We start from the raw sequence: 19,259 nt of genomic DNA, 5'->3' as shown, positions 1-19,259 counted from the left end.
AAACTCGGGTAAAGCAGCAGCAGCAGCAGCAGCAGCAGCAGCAGCAGCAGCAGCAGCAGCGTGATGTGTAACCCCAGCCCTGGGGGGTGGGGGGAGGGAGGCGGATCCCTCCTGCCCATTGGCTAGCCAGCCTAGTAGAAAAAGCTGAGCCACAAGTTCAAAGAGAGACACTGTCTCAAAAAATAAGGTGGAGAGCGCCGGCCGAGGAAGACACCCATGATCAACCTCCTGGCTTCACAGGCCTGCACACACGCAGACACCACTCACTCCCACACACACAGACACACACCCTTCCTTATTTTGGGTAATGAAAGCTGACTGCGAATCTATTTTTACCAGTTGTCTTTACATGGGACAAAATGGACTTTTAAATTCTTACTGAGTTTGGCAGTCTGGTTTGTTTTTTTTTTTTTTTTTTAATTGTTGTTGTTTTTTAAATTCCAAACTGGGTTCTCCAACAGCATAGCAGGATTTTTAGTCACTCTTTTCCCCCTCTGGAAACCCAAAACAAGTCGTCCTGGTACTTCTGCCCCCTGTGGCTCTCCCTCCGGTGTGAGTTGCTTGGCATGGGTTGTTTTGTGACCAGCAGACCCCATCGGTCTCCGTGGGAGGGGCATCCCTCCCCTGCAGCAGGAACCACCACTCTGGGTAGCCGTGGTGTCCCCTCTGGCTCTAACCGGTGGCTTCTCCTGCAGACAGAGATGCAGCTGTTCCTTCTCACGTTCCTGCTGCTGCTACTGCTGGCCTCCACTCCAGGGTCTTGGGTGAGTGCGGCTGGCCGGTGGGGAGGCCTGGGAGGTTCCTTCGGGAGAGGCGGGGGAGGGGCGGCCGGAAGACTGAGAGGAGAAGAGTCTGGCCTGAGGGGGCTCCCGTGGAGGTTGGACCTCCAGTGTCAGGCTGGCTTCCTTAACTGGACGCAGGGCAGTTTGCAAAAAACGACATTGTCCCTCCTTAGCCCTCCTACCTGAAGGTGTTGGCTACAGTCCCCTGGGCCCAGGCTAGTGCCACAGAACGATTATCATGACTCCGCCCCTTTAAAGAGAAAAGACGCATAGATGCACGTTGCCAGCCTGAGCCGGCACACCAAACTCCTGCCTGAAGGAGATGGCTGGGATGCTCCCTCACTCTCTGAGGTTTAGCAGGCGGCCACTAGGCTCGAGTGTTTACTGGACACTTGAAACGTGGCTGGCACACCTGAGGAGCCTTTGATGTTGACTTGAGCTTAATTTGCACTAGCGGTGGCTGTCAGGATGACCGGTGAGCAGGTAGCTCACATAGGGCTCCAGGGACAGAGCTCCTCAGTCATAAGGATAAGCAGGGGACCCTAAAGGGGACAGAGGGTCTGCAGAACTGGGTGATGAGCAGAACAGAGAGCACAGGTTCACATGGATGAACCAATGATTACGGAGCACGCTGGGTCCTATGAGGTCCCTTCTCCCATGAAGGGAACACCCTGAGTGGCCTGCTGCCTTACCCTCTCCTCCCTTCTCCCCAGCCTGAAGGGCCCAGACGAGGCTGGCTTCTTTGCCTATCCTCTGTCTGGTAGAGAGATACGGTCCAGGTTCACTGCTCCACTGCTCACCCTATGGATGGCAGGGTCCACCATGGGGTCCTGACCACCCAGGGTCCCTGTCAGGGTTGACCTGTCAGCTTAACAAAATGGCTGGCTAGATGACCAAAGCGTGGCTGTGAGTCCCTTCACCTGCCCTCTGGTCCCCGTCTCCTTCCTACACTCATCCTGGTGTCCAGCAGGCAGTGTTCTGGAAACAGGCAGAAAAAAGGGAACTCCTGAGCTGGGAGCTGGAGCTGGAGGAAGGGTGGGGTGCTGGGAGTAGCATGAGGCAGGCGGGGACAGGCCCAGAGCAGGGTTGGGTCACACCAGCTTCTGGCTTCCTACCTCCACACAGCTTGGGGTTTAGGTAATTATGGAGAACAAAATGTGCTCACGCTGCTCATGACCTGATGTGTACAGAAAGGTGCAGGGACCATGATTCAGTTTCAACATAGACTAGGGCTCTCATGAGTGCTGGCAGAAGGCCTCTACCTTACAGGTGCTGGTCGCAGGAAGCAAAGAATGTCTTTAAGGGGCACCTGATGGGAATGTAGCCTCTAGAGAACCCTAGACCACTGCCCTCCCCGTCAGACATCCTAGAATGCCTCCACGGCCAGAGCATCCCTGTGGACACATGAGTTGGCTCTACCTTGCCTCAGGAAGGGTTGGATTTCTGGGGCTGGTTGTACAAGGAGGCTAGACGAGCGTCCAGCAGGATCAGGATCCCGGGCAGCCAGCGAGGCATGTGATCTCTACATCCTAGCAAGGCTTGAGGGTCACAGGAGCGGGAATCTTAGCCTGGAGAGTTACCCCCACACGACAAGTAGCTCCCGGCTTCAAAATAGAAGCTCAAGCCGAATGAAAGCAGTTTGTATTTCATTGTCAGAGTACCTGGTTCCCTGCTTTGGAAAGCTTGAAGGTTCTATTCTAGCAAGACCTGGAGGAATGGATAATTTTACAGTGAGAGGCGAGGCCTTTGGTTGGGCTGGTCTGTGCTTGGCTTTGTGTGGCTAGCGGGTTTAGTGCGGTTTGCTCCGCTTCCCAGTTGTGGTCTATAAAACAAGAGTAATGAGATATCCAGAGCTGAACAAGCAGCGAACTTCCCTTCTCACCTCAGGCTGGCTGACTGTGAAACTTCAAGTTGGGGAAGGGCTTGCTTTTCTTTGTTCACACTTGGCCTCCTTCTAAGTGATGGGAGTTATAGTTCCTGAAGGCTTGTCTGGTGACAGCTCAAAATTAAGCCTCCTTTCAGCACACGGGACCCGTTTGCAGTGTGGCCCCTGTCTCTCAGCACCCTTGTCCAGCTCCTTAGGATCCAGGGTATCATTGGCTGCCTGCTCCCTCGGGCAGGTGGGAACACAGCCCCGGCTGAGCGCCGAGGCCTGGAGTGTGTGGCACCTTGCTCTTTTTTGCTTGTCACTTTCCTTGGGTGACAGCGATTAGACGAGAGATGGTGGGTACCATGTGGTCACGTGATGCTGGCTGCAAGATATCGCATCCATGAGGCCATTTCCTTTGTGTAATTGCAAGAAGGCAGGTTAGAGCTACCTCTCATACAAACGCCCAGGGGTCAGAAGTTCAGGCCTGTTTCATTTCACAAAGCCCTCACAGTCAGAGGCCTTTATTCCCAAGTCAGTTCCGGGCGAAAGGGCAGTTCTACTCTAGTCATTACATCGGCTTTCCCAGCAAAAAGGAGTGTGGGAGGAAGAGGACCACAAATGCCCATTTATGCTCTTTCTCCAGAGTACTAAAGAGTGCCCCAAGCGCTTGGGTTTACTGCCATTGATGAGAACTTAGGGATGGGGCTTGAAAGATAGAGGAAACTTGAATATCGAGCAAGTAACCCAGTTTTCAGGTTCTCTTGTCAGAGGCAGGGGAAATGGGTATTGGGGTTCCCCTAGGAGTCTCAGCCACAGATTAGCAGGAATTCTGTTGTTCCCTCTAACCTACACACAGGCCCTAGTTTAATAGAGCAGGACTATAGAAGTTTCTGGAACTGAACTCACTCACATCTAGAGCAGGAGAAGTACAACAAGGCTCGGGTGGCCTTCTCTGGGGCTCCTACTGAAGTTCTGTTCTGTCTTGGGGTTACACTCTCTAAACAGGTAGAGCCTGTCCTCCCCCACGCAAGGACTTGCAGTGATCTGCCCCATCCCCTAAAGGCCTCTCTTGAAAGGGGTGGGTCTGCAGACCCACAGGCTCTGTGCAGGGGACACCAAGCCAGGCTCCAAACTAGCCTAGTCAGGGGAGAAAGCCTCTTCCCCACCACCTCTGGCAGACAGACACCCAGAACATGAGGCTATCTGAATGAGTCGACCATAGCTGAGTTAGAGGACAGGCCCAAAGCAATGCATCACGGTGCCCTTGTCCTGGCCCCGCCTTTAAGATCCCCTCTTCCACATTACAGTAGACCCACAAATGCCTGCACTGGGTGCCCGGCCCCTCCCCGAGGGGTCCCCCGAACAGCAGGCTCTTCCCAGCTGACTGAGCCCAGTCACACCTAAACGGCCCTCCCTCCCGCTACTTAAGACATTTCGGTGCTTCTGCTTCCTAAAGGGGCAGTCCTGGAAGCCTCCAGGCTCTTTGAACTGGTTGGGGAGCGGCTTGAGCAGAGGGCCCTGTGCGGGGGCTCTAGCCTCAAGTCCCAAGGGCAGGGAGGTGTGATAGATGGTGAGTCACACAGCCAGGGCCTGTCTTTCCCAGGCTCGAAATGTGAGGCGCCAGAGTGACAGCTGGGGAGCCTGGGGCGACTGGAGCCCCTGCAGCCGGACCTGTGGAGGAGGCATCAGCTTCCGGGAGCGCCCCTGCTACTCCCAGAGGTAGGGAGGGGAGGTCTAGAAGCAGCCAGTGGAGAAGGGCCGGCTGCCGGGTGGGAACCCGACCCCGGGGCCATTATGTGACAAATTCATTGTGGAAGAGTGATGGTGCGGACAGGAGAGCAAATATTTCCCATGCGCGCACCTTGGATTTCAACACCCTGAGCCTCCGTGGCGCCAGCATCGAGGCGGTGGCGGCGGCGGCGGCGGTGGTGGTGGTGGCGGTGGCGGTGGTGGTGAGCTTCATTTTCAGGGTTAATGAAGAGCGTCAGCCCGCAGTTCCTGGTTGATGTGGTTTCTTTGCCCTCGGCTTTTTCGCAAGCTCAGAGGACCCTCTCCTGACAAGTGACTTAACGAATTTCCTGTGCTGGGCTCTGCTGGGCTCTGCAGGGAGGGGGTCGGGGACGAAGGAAAGGTGACGAGGCGCCTCCTGCTGGTGGGTTCGCGAGCAGGTTCCTGAGAAGCCGTGGGGGGTATGGCACAGTTCTGCAACCTTTAGCGCTTGGCAAGTTCAAGGTCATCCTCAGCTACAGAGTCAACCTGGGACTTTGTCTCACACTATATAAATAAATTATTTAAATTTCTTTAATTTAAAAAAAATTCAGCGAGAGCGATGGTGGCTCACGCCTTTAATCCGAGCACTTAAGAGGCACAGGGAGGCAGATCTCTGAGTTGGAGGCCAGCCTGGTGTACAAAGCGAGTCCAGGACAGCCAAGGCCACACAGAGAAACCCTGTCTCAAAAAGAAAAAAAATAAACGAAACAAACAGCCTCCCCCAGCAACAACAATGAAAACCCCCAAGACTTCTAACATCCTGGAGTATTTATTACTAAGCTGCGGATTGAATCCACAGGTTCCCGGTATAGTACGTGAAGTTCAAGGCCCTTGTAGCCAGGAGTCAGGTCAAGGGTAGGGACAGTCGGTCTAAGAATGGTACAAACACAGTCTGGGATCTGGGTCCAAGGACACCCCCTCCTCATCTCGCCTTGGACTCTGGTCCAGCCTTGCCCACCAGGGGCACCCCGCAGAGAGGCCCGGAGAGCAGGGAACGGGTGGGGACCTTGGGGTCTTCCCAGTGTGTTCTCAACCCGCAGGAGAGATGGAGGCACCAGCTGCGCGGGCCCCACGCGCAGCCACCGCACCTGCCACACCGAGGTAAAGCCTGCGTGCCCCCCTCCACCCTGGTCCTCTCCCCACCCACCTGACCCCACCCCCACCCCCGCTAACCACCTCCCCTCCTTGGAGCCGCATCCTCTGCCAGGCACCAAGGGAGAGTGAGAGGCCCCTCCTGGACGGGTGGGGGTGGGGGTGGAGAGTGGGCGGGGCAGAGGGGCAGGAGCCCAGGGCTCCAGGACACAGAAAGTGGGTAGGGGAGGACCCAGGCAGGCCCCCTCGCCAGGGCTCACGCGGGCACCCATGTTCCGGTGCAGAGCTGCCCGGACGGCACGCGGGACTTCCGGGCTGAGCAGTGCGCAGAGTTTGACGGCACAGACTTCCAGGGCCGGCGCTACCGGTGGCTGCCCTACTACGCAGGTACGCCGCCATCCTGCTCTGCAGCCCCGTTCTCCACGTAGGACACACACGCTGACTCCCAGGTCTTAAGACCCCTTAGGGATGCCTTGACACTGATTCTTAGCACGCCCGCTGCAACCCGGGAAAGGGGGTGATGCGAGCTCTTCCCGGCCCCTTCTCCTCAATGTCTTTTCAAAAGCAAAGCCCTAGCGTGCCCGTCTCCAGTCCCGCGTCTTTCAGCTCTGAACCCCTACCGCTGTGCCACAGAGGTGTGTAAAGTGAGGGGCCACTGGGAGGTGGGGTGGGGTCAACATGCCAAAGGCCGAAAAGGGCTTCGATCCAGCTGTATCCCATCTCTCCATGTGGTCTGGGGAACACCGGGTAGGGTTCAGGAAAAGGGCTCTGCTGTGTATGCAGCTGAGCCATTTTGGAGTTGCCAGAAGACCTCTTAGGAGCTAGAATGTAGCTCCATGGTGGAGCGTGTGCCTCGCGTGTGCAAGGCAGAACCAAAACTTAAAACGAACAAAACGGTACCCGCAAAATACCAGCGCTAGTGTAAGGGGATTAAGCTAGTCTGGGAATGCATGGGGAGTTCCGGGAGGCCTCAGGTCAGCCTGAGCTGCTTGGCGATAGATAGCCTTTCAATAAACTTAAAAGGCCAGCCTCCCGAGAAGCCTGGGGCATCGCTTTTCTCTGCAGATGGCCCCTAGGCTCTGCACACTCTGGTTGCCAGCATTAAACGTTTCCCCCTTCACTGAAGCCAGAGAAGTGCCCCCTCCCCCCCCTTAGGCACGTGCTACTCCTGAGGTGTATGTTAAAAATTACCTTCATGTGGGGCTGGAGAGATGGCTCAGCAGGTAAGAACACTAGCCACTCTCCCAGAGGACACAAGTTCGGCCCCCAGTCACCCACGTTAGGCAGAATATAACCGTCTGTAATTCTAGTTCCAAGGAATCAGATACCCTCTTCTGGCCTCCCACCCTTATACGGCTTATTCTCTCTGTCTGTCTGTCTTTCTCTCTCACACACACACACACATCTCAAGAAAACTTTAATACAATAGGAGACTTGGAATAAGGAGTAAAAGCTAAAAAGAATAGGGAGAAAGGGGCTGGCGAGATGGCCCAGCAGGTAAAAGCTACACAAGCCACATGACTCAGGGGTCTCGGAACCCACAGTGGAAGGAGGACGGATCTGAGTCCTGAAATTTGTCCTCGGACCACTGCACACACAGACGTGCACGCGCGCACGCGCACTAACGTACAGTAAGGGTGATGATGATGGCAGTGTTGGGAGGCGGTGCTGGAAAGGTGGGTATTTAAAAGTGTTTGCTCTTAGCTTACAGAGGGTCCGGGTTTGGTTCCCAGCACGAATGTCGGGTGGCTCATGACCACGTGTAATCCCAGCTCCAGGGGATCGTATGCCCTCTTCTGGCCTCCCTGGGCACCTGCATGCACATGTACACGAATGCACACGTGTAAATAGTTAACTTTTCTTTTTCAACCTTAAAATATTATAGGGCTCAGCTGCCTTCTTGTGGTGGACATAATGATGATCTTGCTAGTACCTTGGGGCTGTTTAAGGTCGTTCTTAGCCATAAAGGGAATTTAAGGCCAGCCTGGCTTGTGATTTTTTTGGGGGGGAGGGGGCAGGGAGGGACAGAGTTTCACTATGTATCTGGCTTTCCTGGAACTCACTATACAGACCAGGTTAGTTTCCAACTCAGATGCACGTGCCTCTGCCTATCGGTGGTGGGATTAAAGGCATGCACCACCACACAGGGCAGGTGATGCTCACCTCTAATCCCGACACTCAGGGAGGCAGAGGCAGGCGGATCTCTGTGAGTTTGAGGCCAGCCTGCTCTACAGAGCAAGTCCAGGACAGCCAAGGCTACACAGAGAAACCCTGTATTGAAAACAAAACAAAACAGAAAGGTATGCATCACCATGCCCAGCCCTTAAGGCTGGCCTGGCCTGGAGACCTCACCTCAAAATAAAAACAAGGAGCGGGGTTTTACTCTTTGCAGAGGCTGCAGTTTGACTTGATCCCCCAAGATGCACATACATTCAGAGAGACCATCCCTTCTTCCTGGGAGTCTGTGCTGTTTTGGGGATGGGGGAACTGCTACTGTAAAGCCCTCTCTCCTGGCAAGATTGCGCTTCTGGCTGCCGCCCTTGCCTCCCTTGGGGGTTCTTACAAGGCCTCGTTCTGGGATCTCAGCTCCCCCCACCCCCCATTTTGCCTACCCAGCCCCCACAGATGTTCAGGCGTTCGTTACTTTTTGTTGCTCTAGTAAAACACCATGAAAGGTAGCTTGTAAAGGGAGTTTATTGGGGATTATGATTCCAGAGGGAGAGTCTATAACGGCTGCTGGCTGGAGTGGGAATCCGGTTGATCCTATTTCAACACGATAAGAGAGTGCAAGCTGGAAGTGGGGCGAGGCTGTAAGCTTTGAAAGCGCCTCCTCCCCCCTCAGCGAACTATTTCCTGAAAGGACCACAACCTCCCAGACGGAACCACTAACTGGAGACCAAGTGTTTATACACATGAGTCTATGGGGGGGGGGGCAACAGGACATTTTTCATTCAGATCATCACACGTTTGTGTCAAGATGTCAGCTTTCTCCTCTTGCCTACACAGCTCCAAACAAATGTGAACTGAACTGCATCCCCAAGGGGGAGAGCTTCTACTACAGACACAGGGAGGCTGTGGTGGACGGGACGCCCTGTGAGCCTGGCAAACGGGACATCTGTGTGGACGGCATCTGCCGAGTGAGTTATGCCCCTGCCCGCCTGCGAGCTGGCTGCCACTATTAGGGCTGCTGTCTTCCAGCACCAGCAGGACCAGGGGGCTGTCAGGAGCTTGGTACCTTAAGCCACTAGCTTCCAGAGTGCAACGTGGTCATCGCAGGTGTTCTGAGCACCTCAGCTGTGCCCTCCCTCAAGAACACTAACCTCATCAAAGAAGAGCTCTGAGTGGCTAATGCTGAACCCAACCAAATGTGGAAGGGATGGCCGTGGCTGACGGAAAGATGCTAGAAATTTCTCTCTCCACCTCTTGCTTTCTCCTCCTCTGAGTCAGCTTCAGGCTCATGTAGGTTCTTCTCACAAGCCTAAGACAGGATGGCAGCCCCAGGCCGATACCATACCAGCCTGACAGCTCCTGGGGGGCGGGGAAGGAGGGTCCTGGGCTGGGGGGGGGGAATCCCCAGCAGCAGCAGCAGCAGCAGCCACCTGAGAGGGCTCTCTGAGCTGTCAGCCGGGCTCGCCTGAACCATTCTCTGAGGAAAGGAGGGAACAACCCTCTGGCATGCCCAAACCCACATTTATGGCGTTGCATCCAAACTGGGAGGCACAGGACCCCCAAAGGGAGGCAGGAAGTGGTTAGCAGGAGCGGGATGGGTCTAAGGAGCCAGAGGAGCGGATATTAACCCTCCTGTCCCCTGCTGTCCTGCCTGAGGCGGCTGGAACTGTGTCGGTCTCTTGCTTGGCCTCACTTCCCTCTGCCTCCTCGCAGGTCGTCGGCTGCGATCACAAGCTAGACTCGACCAAGCAGGAGGACAAGTGTCTGCAGTGCGGGGGTGATGGCTCAACCTGCCACCCTGTCACGGGAACCTTTGATGCCGACGATCTCAGCAGAGGTGAGATCGTACAGGGGGCTCTGAGGGGTCTGTTAGCCTGCCTGCCTTGGCTTGCCTTCTCTGCCCGAGGCCTAAGGCCAAGCCATGCTCACAACACTCGCGGGGCTGGGCTCAGGTCACATGGCTGCAGAGTACAGGCTGAGCCTTTCACAGAACCCTTCTCACGTGCCCACCATGGTTGGGCCACTCACCCACTTAATGCAGCCTGATCTCACTGTAGATGCCTGCCCTCAGCCCTCCCGACCCGGTCCTTGTCCTGGTGCTGTTCCTTCTCCCTCCCAAGCCATCCTGGTACCCAGAGCCTGCTCCCCCCCCGCCCCCACACTCCCCAAGAAATCCCACCAGGAGCAAACTAGCACTTCTCACCTGAATCTTGTCCCAATCAGGCTACAACCAAATCTTCATCATTCCTGCTGGGGCCACCAGTATCCGCATCGAGGAAGCCGCTGCCAGCAGGAATTTCCTGGGTGAGAGAGAGGTTTGGAGCTGGGCGGCCTGGGGGCTCAGAGAGCCGACTCGCCGTCCCACGTCCCCTGACCAGTGGGGTCTCCACAGCCGTGAAGAGCGTCCGCGGCGAATACTACCTCAATGGTCGCTGGACCATCGAGGCAGCCCAGGCTCTGCCGGTGGCCAGCACTGTCCTCCATTACGAACGGGGTGTGGAGGGGGACCCAGCCCCCGAGAGGCTGCAGGCACGGGGCCCGACCTCGGAGCCCCTGGTCATCGAGGTGAGTGGGCCGCAGAGGGAGGTGCCCTGGGCGGTTGGGCTGCCCCGGCTACCGCAGGGGAACTTCAGCGAAGACGCCCTCCGCAGCTCATCAGCCAGGAGGCCAACCCCGGCGTACATTACGAGTACTACCTGCCACGGAACGACCCCGGCCGAGGCTTCAGCTGGAGCCACGGCTCCTGGAGTGACTGCAGCGCCGAGTGTGGCGGAGGTGACCGCTGGGGTCTAGAGGAGGGCATAGGTGACACGGGCTGGCGCGCTACGGCTCGGTCCTCAAGGCAGTGCTCCCGGGGAGGGGCAACTGCATGAATGGAAGAAGTTAGAGGTCCCCATGCAGGGCTGTAACCCACACGAGGATGAGGATGAGGGGAGCTAAGAGAAGCCGTCCACCGTGATCGGCGGGCGCCCAGGCCTGGGGCTCATGACCAAGGTCTGTCACACCTAAGACTCTTTGAGCCCCAGTTTCCTCCTCTGTCAGCTGGGGGTGATGGTGGTTCTTGGAACCCATGGGTGAGCTGTGGCCCAGCCCAGAAGGGTGCCTAACTAGTGAGTCCACTTGGAGAGCGGCTTTGTGTGACCCCGCTTCTGACAGGTCACCAGACCCGCCTGGTATTCTGCACCATTGACAACGAGGCCTACCCGGACCACATGTGTCAACACCAGCCCCGGCCAGCCCACCGCCGGTCCTGCAACCCTCACCCTTGCCCGAAGACCAAGCGGTGAGGCCTTGCCCCCCGCCTCCACCTGTGGTGGAGCCTGAGAACTTGGGTGGGAAGGGAGGGCAAGTCCCTGAACTGTTGTAGGCATAGTCTGAAGAGGTTGGGGGGGGGGGGGCGGGCAGAGCCCTTCGGCTCCGGTGGCAGCTATCACTGAGGGAGGCAGGGAATGGACCTGAGCGTGAGACCCGGGACCGGCAGTTTCCTCACGGTGTTCAGAATGCCCAGGCTGGGAGCAGGAGAATTTGGGGACAGTGGCGGAGGTTCCTGTCTGAGGCCACAGGGGGCTCAAGCAGACGCCTAGGGGGTCAGGCAGGAATTTGGCCAAAGGGCCGGTAGACTTTGGCAAACGCCTTTGTTCGTACACAAAGGATCTCTTTCCTGCACCGGCCTGGAGCGTGGCGCCATGCTGGGGCCCAGCATGTGTGTGGGAACAGGTAATCCGGTGGGCCAGGGGGTTCCTGCAGGGCTGGTGTTGGTCCCCTCATGCCCCTGGCCTGGTGAGCTGGATGGTGGTGGGCTTGGCTTTGCATGGTGTGTTTGGGGCTTTTCTCCTTTGGTCCTGTACCCCCAGCCAGGCAGGACTTCTCTGCACACGGGGAACACAGCCTTTCTGGAGACCCTCACCCTCACCCTCACCCCCACCAGGATAGCAACGGATGGAGTCTGGCTGGGATGCCAGGTCCCACTGAGAAAGGGAAAGGGAGAGTCAGGGCACAGTTAGGAAGGCTGAGGGGCTGGCTTCAGGCAGGCCCTCAGTTATGGAGCCCCTTCAGGGGCCAGTGAGCCATAGGGGGGTGCCTAGGAGGCCTGGCTGGTGGTCTCTACAGAGTTCTTGGGGGAGGGTTGGAATGGGCCCTCAATGCACTCTGCGCTGGGAGGCTGCAGTCTCCTGGGCCAGTCTTAACTGTCCCCATTTTTTATTTTTTCCTTTTGTCAGCTGGAAGGTTGGCCCGTGGACACCCTGCTCAGCCTCCTGTGGGGGCGGATTCCAGTCTCGCCCTGTCTACTGTGCGTCCTCAGATGGGGCTGGTGGCCAGGAAGCTGCTGAGGAGAGCCAGTGCGCTGGTCTCCCAGGGAAGCCCCCTGCCACGCAGGCCTGCAACCTGCAGCGCTGCGCAGTCTGGAGTGTGGCACCCTGGGGAGAGGTAAGGCCCTGCCTTGGAGTGCAGAGCTGTGCCTCGGGCCTGGGCAGCAGTGGGACTGGGCTAGCAAGGCTTGTCTTCTGCCGTGGAAGGAAGCTGTGGCCCTCAGAGGGTAAGGGATCTAGCCGGCCATCTTGGAAGATGTAGCCAAAGATGGGATGAAATGTAACTTCTAGACTCTGCTCCAAGGATCTCCTAGCATCCCAGGGCCGGATGGCAAAGGGTTTGCCTTAGCCAGGAGATAGAGCTGGATGTGTTGGGGGCTGAGGAAAGCATTTCATTTTGCACCCACACGCATTCAAGTTGCAAACACAGGGCAAGGAGGCTGGAGGGACAGCCTAGAGGCTAAGAACACTTAATGATCTTCCAGAAGGACCTGAGTTTGATTCCTGGCACCCAGGTCTGGTTTTTCCACAGCTGTCTATAACTCCAGCTCCACGGGGATCAGCTCCTGGTCTCACAGACACCCACACACAAGTGGCACGCAGACAGAGAGACACACATATGCACATTAAAAAAAACAGGAGTATGACAAGTACTATTACTGGAGCCTGTGTGACCTCAGAGCAGTGACTCAGCCTCTTGGGGAGCTTAGGAGTGGGATAAGGAGAGTAGAGTGTCCTCTAAGCCGGGCTGGTAGGCCTCCAGCTGTCCCAGCTGCCCTGGCTTCCCAGGGCTGGGGGGCCTTCCTGCTGATAGCCTGTCCTTACAGTGTTCAGTCACCTGCGGAGCCGGCATCCGGAAGAGGAGCGTTACCTGCCGGGGGGATGGGGAGTCTCCGGTCCCTGCCACAGCATGTTCCTCGATGGACAAGCCAACCGTCACGGAGCCCTGTGTGCAAGAGGTCTGTCCTGTGTTCCGAGGCCAGGCCTGGCATGTCGGCACGTGGAGCCTCGTAAGTGTCTGTCCCCTTCGATGCCTGCCATCCAGCCCTGGTTCCTGGAGCCCTGGAGAGATGCTGAGAAGAGCATTCACCCTCCTTCTTCCTGGGTGTCCCTGGCCTAAGGTTCTCTCTCTCTCTCTCTCTCTCCACTCCCACCCCGGGGCCTTAGTGCTCTAAAAGCTGTGGTTCAGGCACTCGGAGGCGACAGGTCATCTGTACCATTGGGCCACCTGGTCACTGTATGGACCTGCAGTCATCCAAGCCTGCCGAGGTGGAACCCTGCAACAGACAGCCCTGCCATCTTCCGCAGGGTGAGGATGGGACAGGGAGGGTGGCACCCCTTCCCCTCCCCCCGGCTGCCAGTTTCGTGCCCTCCTGCCTGGGGCCTTTCCCTGGCTGCTTTCCCACATCTCTGGCTATTGCTGCCTCTGCTGTTGCCAAATCCATCTACAGAACGCTGTGAACCTCAAACTCGCCCAATGTGTTGTCTTATGCCACCTTGGTATTGTCCAATATGGCTTCTTAGACCTGCTAGCTCTGAGCTTCCTGAGGGCTTCCTGGCTTTGTAGTCTTCCCCAGTGTACCTAAGTATGCAGGAGGTGCTCAACAACTCCTTGCTGAATGGCTGAATGATGGAAGAGAGAAAGTATGCCCATCTGCCCTTCACTCCACCCCCACCCTGGGGAAGAAGACCTCTCAGGGGGGAAGGGTGCAGAGGCTGGGGTGTGCTTGGTGTGTGGGCACGGACTTGAAGAAAGTAAGAGCCATGACTGAGCTGGGCTGGGAGGGCAGGTAGCTTCTGATCCTGAAAAAAGTAGGTTTGTCCTTGAAGTGCTGGTTTTTGTGGGAACCCTGGGTGGGAACCCACCTCCGGGTGGGGACAACAGGATTCCAGGGGAGGGGGGTTGGCAGGTGTCAGAGCAGCCTTGGACTTGGCTGAGTGCAGCAGCTTACTGACCACAGTGTGGCCTGGGGCAAGTGTGGCTCCTGCCACCTGGACACTGTGGGCAGCAAGGGTTCTGGTCCAGCCTTGAGGCTGTCACCGGGCTCTGTGTGTCCGGCATATGGAGCCCATGGGAGAGTGCGGAAGCCATTCATGGTGCTAGAGGTAGAGAGACAAGGTTAGCCCGCACTCAGGGAGCGTTCTGAAGTAGAGGTGAGAGACAGGAGCTCCAGGAAGCAGAAGGCAGGAATCATGAGCTAAATCATGGCACCTAATGTGTGTGGTGCCCTGGACACTGGGAAAGGAGACACAGCGATGCTTTATTATTACCATTATTGGTTTGTTGAGACAGGGTGTAATGTAGCCTAGGCTAGCCTCAAACTCACTATGTAGCTAAGGATGACTGAACTCCCGAAGTTCACCTGTAAGTGACTGTCTCCACCTGTAAGTGCTGGGATTACAGGAGCACACCACCGCACCAGACCTAGGAATGTCTTTTTAAAATTATGTTTAAATTTTTGTTTTATGTGTATGATACATTGCTTGGGTGGACATTTGTGCACCTTGTGCCTGAACCGAGGCCAGAAGAAGGCCTTGGTTCCCCAGAAGCTGGAGTTACAGATGCTTGTGAGCCGCCATGTGGGTCCTGGGACTTGAACCCCGGTCCTCTGGAAGAGCGCATGCTCTTAGCTGCTCAGCAATCTCTTTAGCCTCCCCACAATTGTATTCTAATTAACTCTCCTTTGGCTGATTCTCGCTGTGGCCCTGGCTGGCCTGGAACTCTGAGATCACTTTTTGTGGGTTCTGGGACTCCAGCCCTCACATTGGCCTAACACTGTCTCCACAGACCCGCTTCCCATTGCAGTGTTCTTAAGTCTTCTGTTAGTTTTATTTTTATTTATTTATTTACTTACTTATGTATATGCCAGGAGAGGGCACCAGATCTAATTTTAGATGGTTGTGAGCCACCATGTGGTTGCCGGAAATTGAACTCAGGAAGAGCAGCCAGTGCTCGTAACCTCCGAGCCATCTCTCCAGCCTCACCAACACTGCACTTATCATGAAAGAGCAGGAAAGCTCCCTACCCCCGCTGAGACTGTTGATGCTTTCAAGAGTCTTTCTTCTTCTGTCAATTTCTCTGACATTTTATGATAAAAAAAAAAAAAATCTAGCAACCTTATTAAGACTATTAACTACTAAATGCCGTAAACTATTTTTGCTCTTTTGGGGGTGATGGTGTTAAGGCTCAAAGCCAGGACTCGGTTCATGCTAGGCAAGTGCCCTACCAGTTCAGCTGCCCGTGGCCTCCAAGTCTAGCAGGACAATGACTTAATCTTAACTAGGTTGGACAAGATGAAAAAAAATTCATAAATGTAGAAAAGCTGGAGGAAATCTTTGAACATGCCTGCAGTCCGTACACTTAAGACACTGAGGCAGGAGGATTCTTGTGAGTTTAAGGCCATTATAGTCACTAAGTCTCTGCTGCTTGTGTTTTATGGGGTTGGGATGTTGGGTTTTTTCCCCCCTCTGGTGTTGCTTTTTTCATCTGGTTCTGCCCTCCATGGCTGTTATTTGGTTTCCTACAGAGGTCCCTAGCATTCAGGGCTCACGGAACCGCCCCTTAGACCCTAGGATGCATTCAGGCCTGCAAGTGTCTCCAGTCTCAGGTGAGAAGTTGTGTCCCTGCCCCAGGACCCAATCACCTGTAAGTCTGGGCAGCCTGGAGACCTTGGAGAGTGGTTTGAAGGCAGATGTGGGGTAAAGGCAAGGGGCCTATGGGGCATCACAGTGGTCTTTCTTTCTCACACATAGATGCTAGAGACCAGCGGTGGGCTGCCCAGGAGAGACCCAGGGCCCAGAGTAACCCCAGGCAGGGGCAGGACCCCCACCTGTCACCTGCAGGCCGGGCCCCCACTCTGCAGCACCCTCCACACCGGGCACCCCCGAGGCCTAGCTCAGGGCCCCAGGACTGCAGACACAGCCCCCACGGGTGCTGCCCTGATGGCCACACACCATCTCTTGGGCCCCAGTGGCAAGGCTGTCCCCTGGCTGGGGCCTCGTGTCTTCAGAGCAGGTGGGTTGGGACTGTTCTTCCTCCTCAGTAGGTGAGAGAGAGGGGAAGGTGGGGCTGGGCCATCATTCCTGTGCAGGGAAGGATGGCCCAGCTTAGATCAGAATTCTCAACTGTGCCGTTTTGTGTGTGAGTGTGTGTGAAGCCTGAAGGGCTTCTGATGTGCCCAGCCTGTGAAGATGGGGTAACCTGGGGCCTGGAGCAGGCTAGAGAGGTGGCGATTCCATCTCTAAGGTCCACACCAGGTTCAGGAGCCAGTGAGAAACTGACCACATGTCAAAGGTCTTCAACTGACCCACTCCTTCAGTCTCAGAGGGAGGGGCGGGTCACCCCACTCTCTGCCAGCCGCCCCTCCCTCCAGTTCTTCCAGGACCTACCTCACACAGCGCCCCCGAGGAACTGTGCTGCTAAGGGTCTGAGATTTGGGGCCGGTGGGGGTGACTTCCCACTCGGCCGCTTGCCGGATGTTTTGCTGGGTAACTTGAGGCAGGTGACTTCTCTGCTCCTGGCTTTCTCTTCTGAGAGCCAGGAGCAAAGGCTGCTGCCGAGGGAGACTGCGAGGGAGGCTGCCCTCTCCTCTGATACCCTTCCTTCACCTTGCTTTGCACACTGGTTGGCGGGAGATAAGTGATGGACTGGCATTTTCCCCCGGAGCTCCTGGAGGGTGATGTTTGTATCACCTTACCCCCTTCCTTCCTGGCAGCTGCTGGGTGGCACCGGGAATGAGCAGAGCCTGGGGCACGAAGAACGGTATGCCCGCACAGGAACAGGCTCTCCCTGACAGGTCTTTATCCCGACAGTCCCCTGACGTAAGCAGCCCCGGAGCCTGGTCCCTCCCTGGAAGTTTAGGCATCAGGATCCATGGGAGGGCAGTGAGCGTGGCTATGTGCGTCTTCCCAGGTACGGGTGCTGCCCCGATGGGGTGTCTGCAGCTGAGGGGCCCCAGCAGGCTGGCTGTGCCAGGTCTCACAGCAGTGACAATACTGGGAACAGGCCAGGGTCCAGGGCAGCGGCTTCCAAGGTAAGTGGCTCCCATGGCAGGAACACGGCTCTGTGATACCGGGGTCTTGGCATCTTTCAGCCTTGGGAAAAGGAGGACCCTACAGACCTGGAGACTCGGGCCATCTTTTCAAAGACCAGAGCTTCAGAGATGGTCTCTGATCTTCCCCCTCATCCCCGGGCCTGGGTGGGGTTCTCTGTCTCTGACTCATAGCTGTGTCTCTTGCCTTTTCCTGTCACCCTCCCTCTGGTCATCCCAAGCTCACTCCCTGCTGGAAACAAGACTTATTCCTAATTTCCCAACCTCTGGCGTCCTCTCCAGGTCCCCAAGATCCACCAACCCCAGGCCCAGGAGGGCGAGCCCAGCGACTGCCGCAGCTCCCAGTTTGGCTGTTGCTACGACAACATGGCTTCTGCAGCTGGTCCGCTGGGGCAGGGCTGCGTGGGCCAGCCCAGCTATGGTGAGAGGGTCCCCCTTCTCATCCTTCCCGATGAATAGTCTGTGATATCTCCCTGGCTCCTCGTCCCCGTCCCGAGGCCAAAAGACCTCATTGATAATTTCCCAGTGCCTGAGCACACACTAGATACCAGGCCAGAGGTTTCTGATACATGCTCCTGTATCTAAGATGTTTGCACTCGGCTGGGGAGGGTTATAAACGGAGCCACCAGGGCTGTGGGTGTGGCTCAGTTGGTAGAGTGCTTGCCCGGCAAACAGGAAGCCCTGGCTTCAATCCTCCCTGCTACATAAATTCGATATGGTGGTGCAGGTCTGAAATTCCAGCACTTGAGGGGTAGAGGCAGGATGGCCAGAAGTTCAAGGCCATTTTCAGCTAAATACCACATTCAAGGCCAGCCTGAGACACATATAAAACAAAGTTCATATTTTGTCTGGAGTCAGGCTCCTCCCAAAGGAAAGGCAGGGCAAGGTGGGCATGTTGGCAGGGCTTGCCCATTCGTGAGATGGGGTGCAAATTTTAGAAAGAGGGTGGACACAGGGCGGTCAATGGGCGGTGCTTCCAGGCTCTGCCATGGGAATCTGCATCTAAAGTCAGACAGGCGGGTGCCACGTCAGGCCGCCATGGCCACTCGGAACACAGAGCAGACTAGCCATGGCCAGCAGGGCTGTGAGGACAAGCAGGCTAGAAGCTGGGACAGGATCCCGGGGATGAGGACAAGGGTGGGCCTCCTCCTGGGCATGCTCATAACCCCTCAGGGGCGGCCACTGAGAAGTCAAACTCTGGCTGGTGTGTACATCACGCCAGGAGGCCGAGGCTGGAAGGGACATGAGAGAGCTCGCTCAGGGAGCCCCGGTCTTTTCTTCCTGGGGGCCCTAGTTTGGTATAGGTGTGAGCTAGCCTGAGGAAGTTTAGGACAGATCCTGAGAGTGTCCCAGGCTCCTAGGAGAGGTCAAGGGTCCTGCCAAGTGTGAGGCTGTGCTCCATAAATCAGGACAGGCATGCTTCTTACGGCGGAGGGGAGAGGGCAGTGTTCTCACTGGCCATCCACATGACATGTTCCATCCCCCATCCACAGCCTACCCAGTGCGGTGTCTGCTGCCTAGTGCTCCTGGGTCTTGTGGAGACTGGGCTGCCCGCTGGTACTTTGTGCCATCGGTGGGCCGCTGTAACCGCTTTTGGTATGGTGGCTGCCATGGCAATGCCAATAACTTCGCATCGGAGCAGGAGTGCATGAACGGCTGCCGGGAGCACCCCAGGCCCCGCCGTCCTGAGGTGGGGGCCTCTGGCCATCGAGTCCACGTGGATGGTGGCCAGCGTGGTCCTGGAAGGCAGCAGGAAGCTGATTGGCACAGGTCAGGAGCCACAGTCCCGAGACTGCCCTCGCCTTCTGGAAGTCCGTGGCGGAGGGAAGAGGAGGCTGGGCCGTGGGAAGCCTCCCACACCCCAGCCCGTGGAAAACGGCCTGGAGGCCAGGAGCTCCGGCCCAGAGTCCCGGCACTGGGTAGAGACGCCAGACCGCCAGTGCCACCCACACGTAGCTCCTATAGGTGAGGCCTGCTCCCCAGGCCAGGACATAGGGTGCCTGGGCCAGGGCTGAGCCCCCTCCCTACTCTCTTTCTTTCTTTCTTTCTTTCTTTCTTTCTTTCTTTCTTTCTTTCTTTCTTTCTTTCAAGATTTTATTTATTTATTATGTATACACCAGATCTTATTATGCACCAGAACTCATTATAGATGGCTGTGAGCCACCATGTGGTTGCTGGGAATTGAACTCAGGACCTCTGGAAAAGCAGACAGTGC

The 19,259-nt window shown here is 56.4% G+C and overlaps 1 protein-coding gene across 1 annotated transcript in view; it reads left to right on the top strand.

The window, feature by feature from the left end:
- The first annotated feature begins 390 nt into the window (after positions 1 to 390).
- The window catches only part of Papln (papilin, proteoglycan like sulfated glycoprotein), a 31,977-nt gene continuing 13,108 nt past the window's right edge, over positions 391 to 19,259 (top strand). The window contains exons 1-18 of the mRNA XM_055592749.1: positions 391 to 764; positions 4,256 to 4,371; positions 5,463 to 5,523; positions 5,799 to 5,901; positions 8,521 to 8,651; positions 9,397 to 9,520; positions 9,907 to 9,987; positions 10,076 to 10,248; positions 10,335 to 10,458; positions 10,840 to 10,966; positions 11,904 to 12,111; positions 12,821 to 13,003; positions 13,161 to 13,302; positions 15,521 to 15,601; positions 15,747 to 16,008; positions 16,906 to 17,026; positions 17,327 to 17,465; positions 18,538 to 19,009. Of these exons, the coding sequence (XP_055448724.1) occupies positions 567 to 764; positions 4,256 to 4,371; positions 5,463 to 5,523; positions 5,799 to 5,901; positions 8,521 to 8,651; positions 9,397 to 9,520; positions 9,907 to 9,987; positions 10,076 to 10,248; positions 10,335 to 10,458; positions 10,840 to 10,966; positions 11,904 to 12,111; positions 12,821 to 13,003; positions 13,161 to 13,302; positions 15,521 to 15,601; positions 15,747 to 16,008; positions 16,906 to 17,026; positions 17,327 to 17,465; positions 18,538 to 19,009 (2,846 nt within the window). The 5' untranslated portion in view covers positions 391 to 566. The remainder of the gene's footprint in view (positions 765 to 4,255; positions 4,372 to 5,462; positions 5,524 to 5,798; positions 5,902 to 8,520; positions 8,652 to 9,396; positions 9,521 to 9,906; positions 9,988 to 10,075; positions 10,249 to 10,334; positions 10,459 to 10,839; positions 10,967 to 11,903; positions 12,112 to 12,820; positions 13,004 to 13,160; positions 13,303 to 15,520; positions 15,602 to 15,746; positions 16,009 to 16,905; positions 17,027 to 17,326; positions 17,466 to 18,537; positions 19,010 to 19,259) is intronic.

This window comes from Psammomys obesus, unplaced genomic scaffold (genome assembly GCF_907164565.1).
Source record: "Psammomys obesus unplaced genomic scaffold, mPsaObe1.curated_primary_1811, whole genome shotgun sequence".
NCBI classification, from domain to species: Eukaryota; Metazoa; Chordata; class Mammalia; order Rodentia; family Muridae; genus Psammomys; species Psammomys obesus.
The sequence above is the reverse complement of the archived record's forward strand: the minus strand, read 5'-3'. Positions and strand labels throughout refer to the sequence as shown.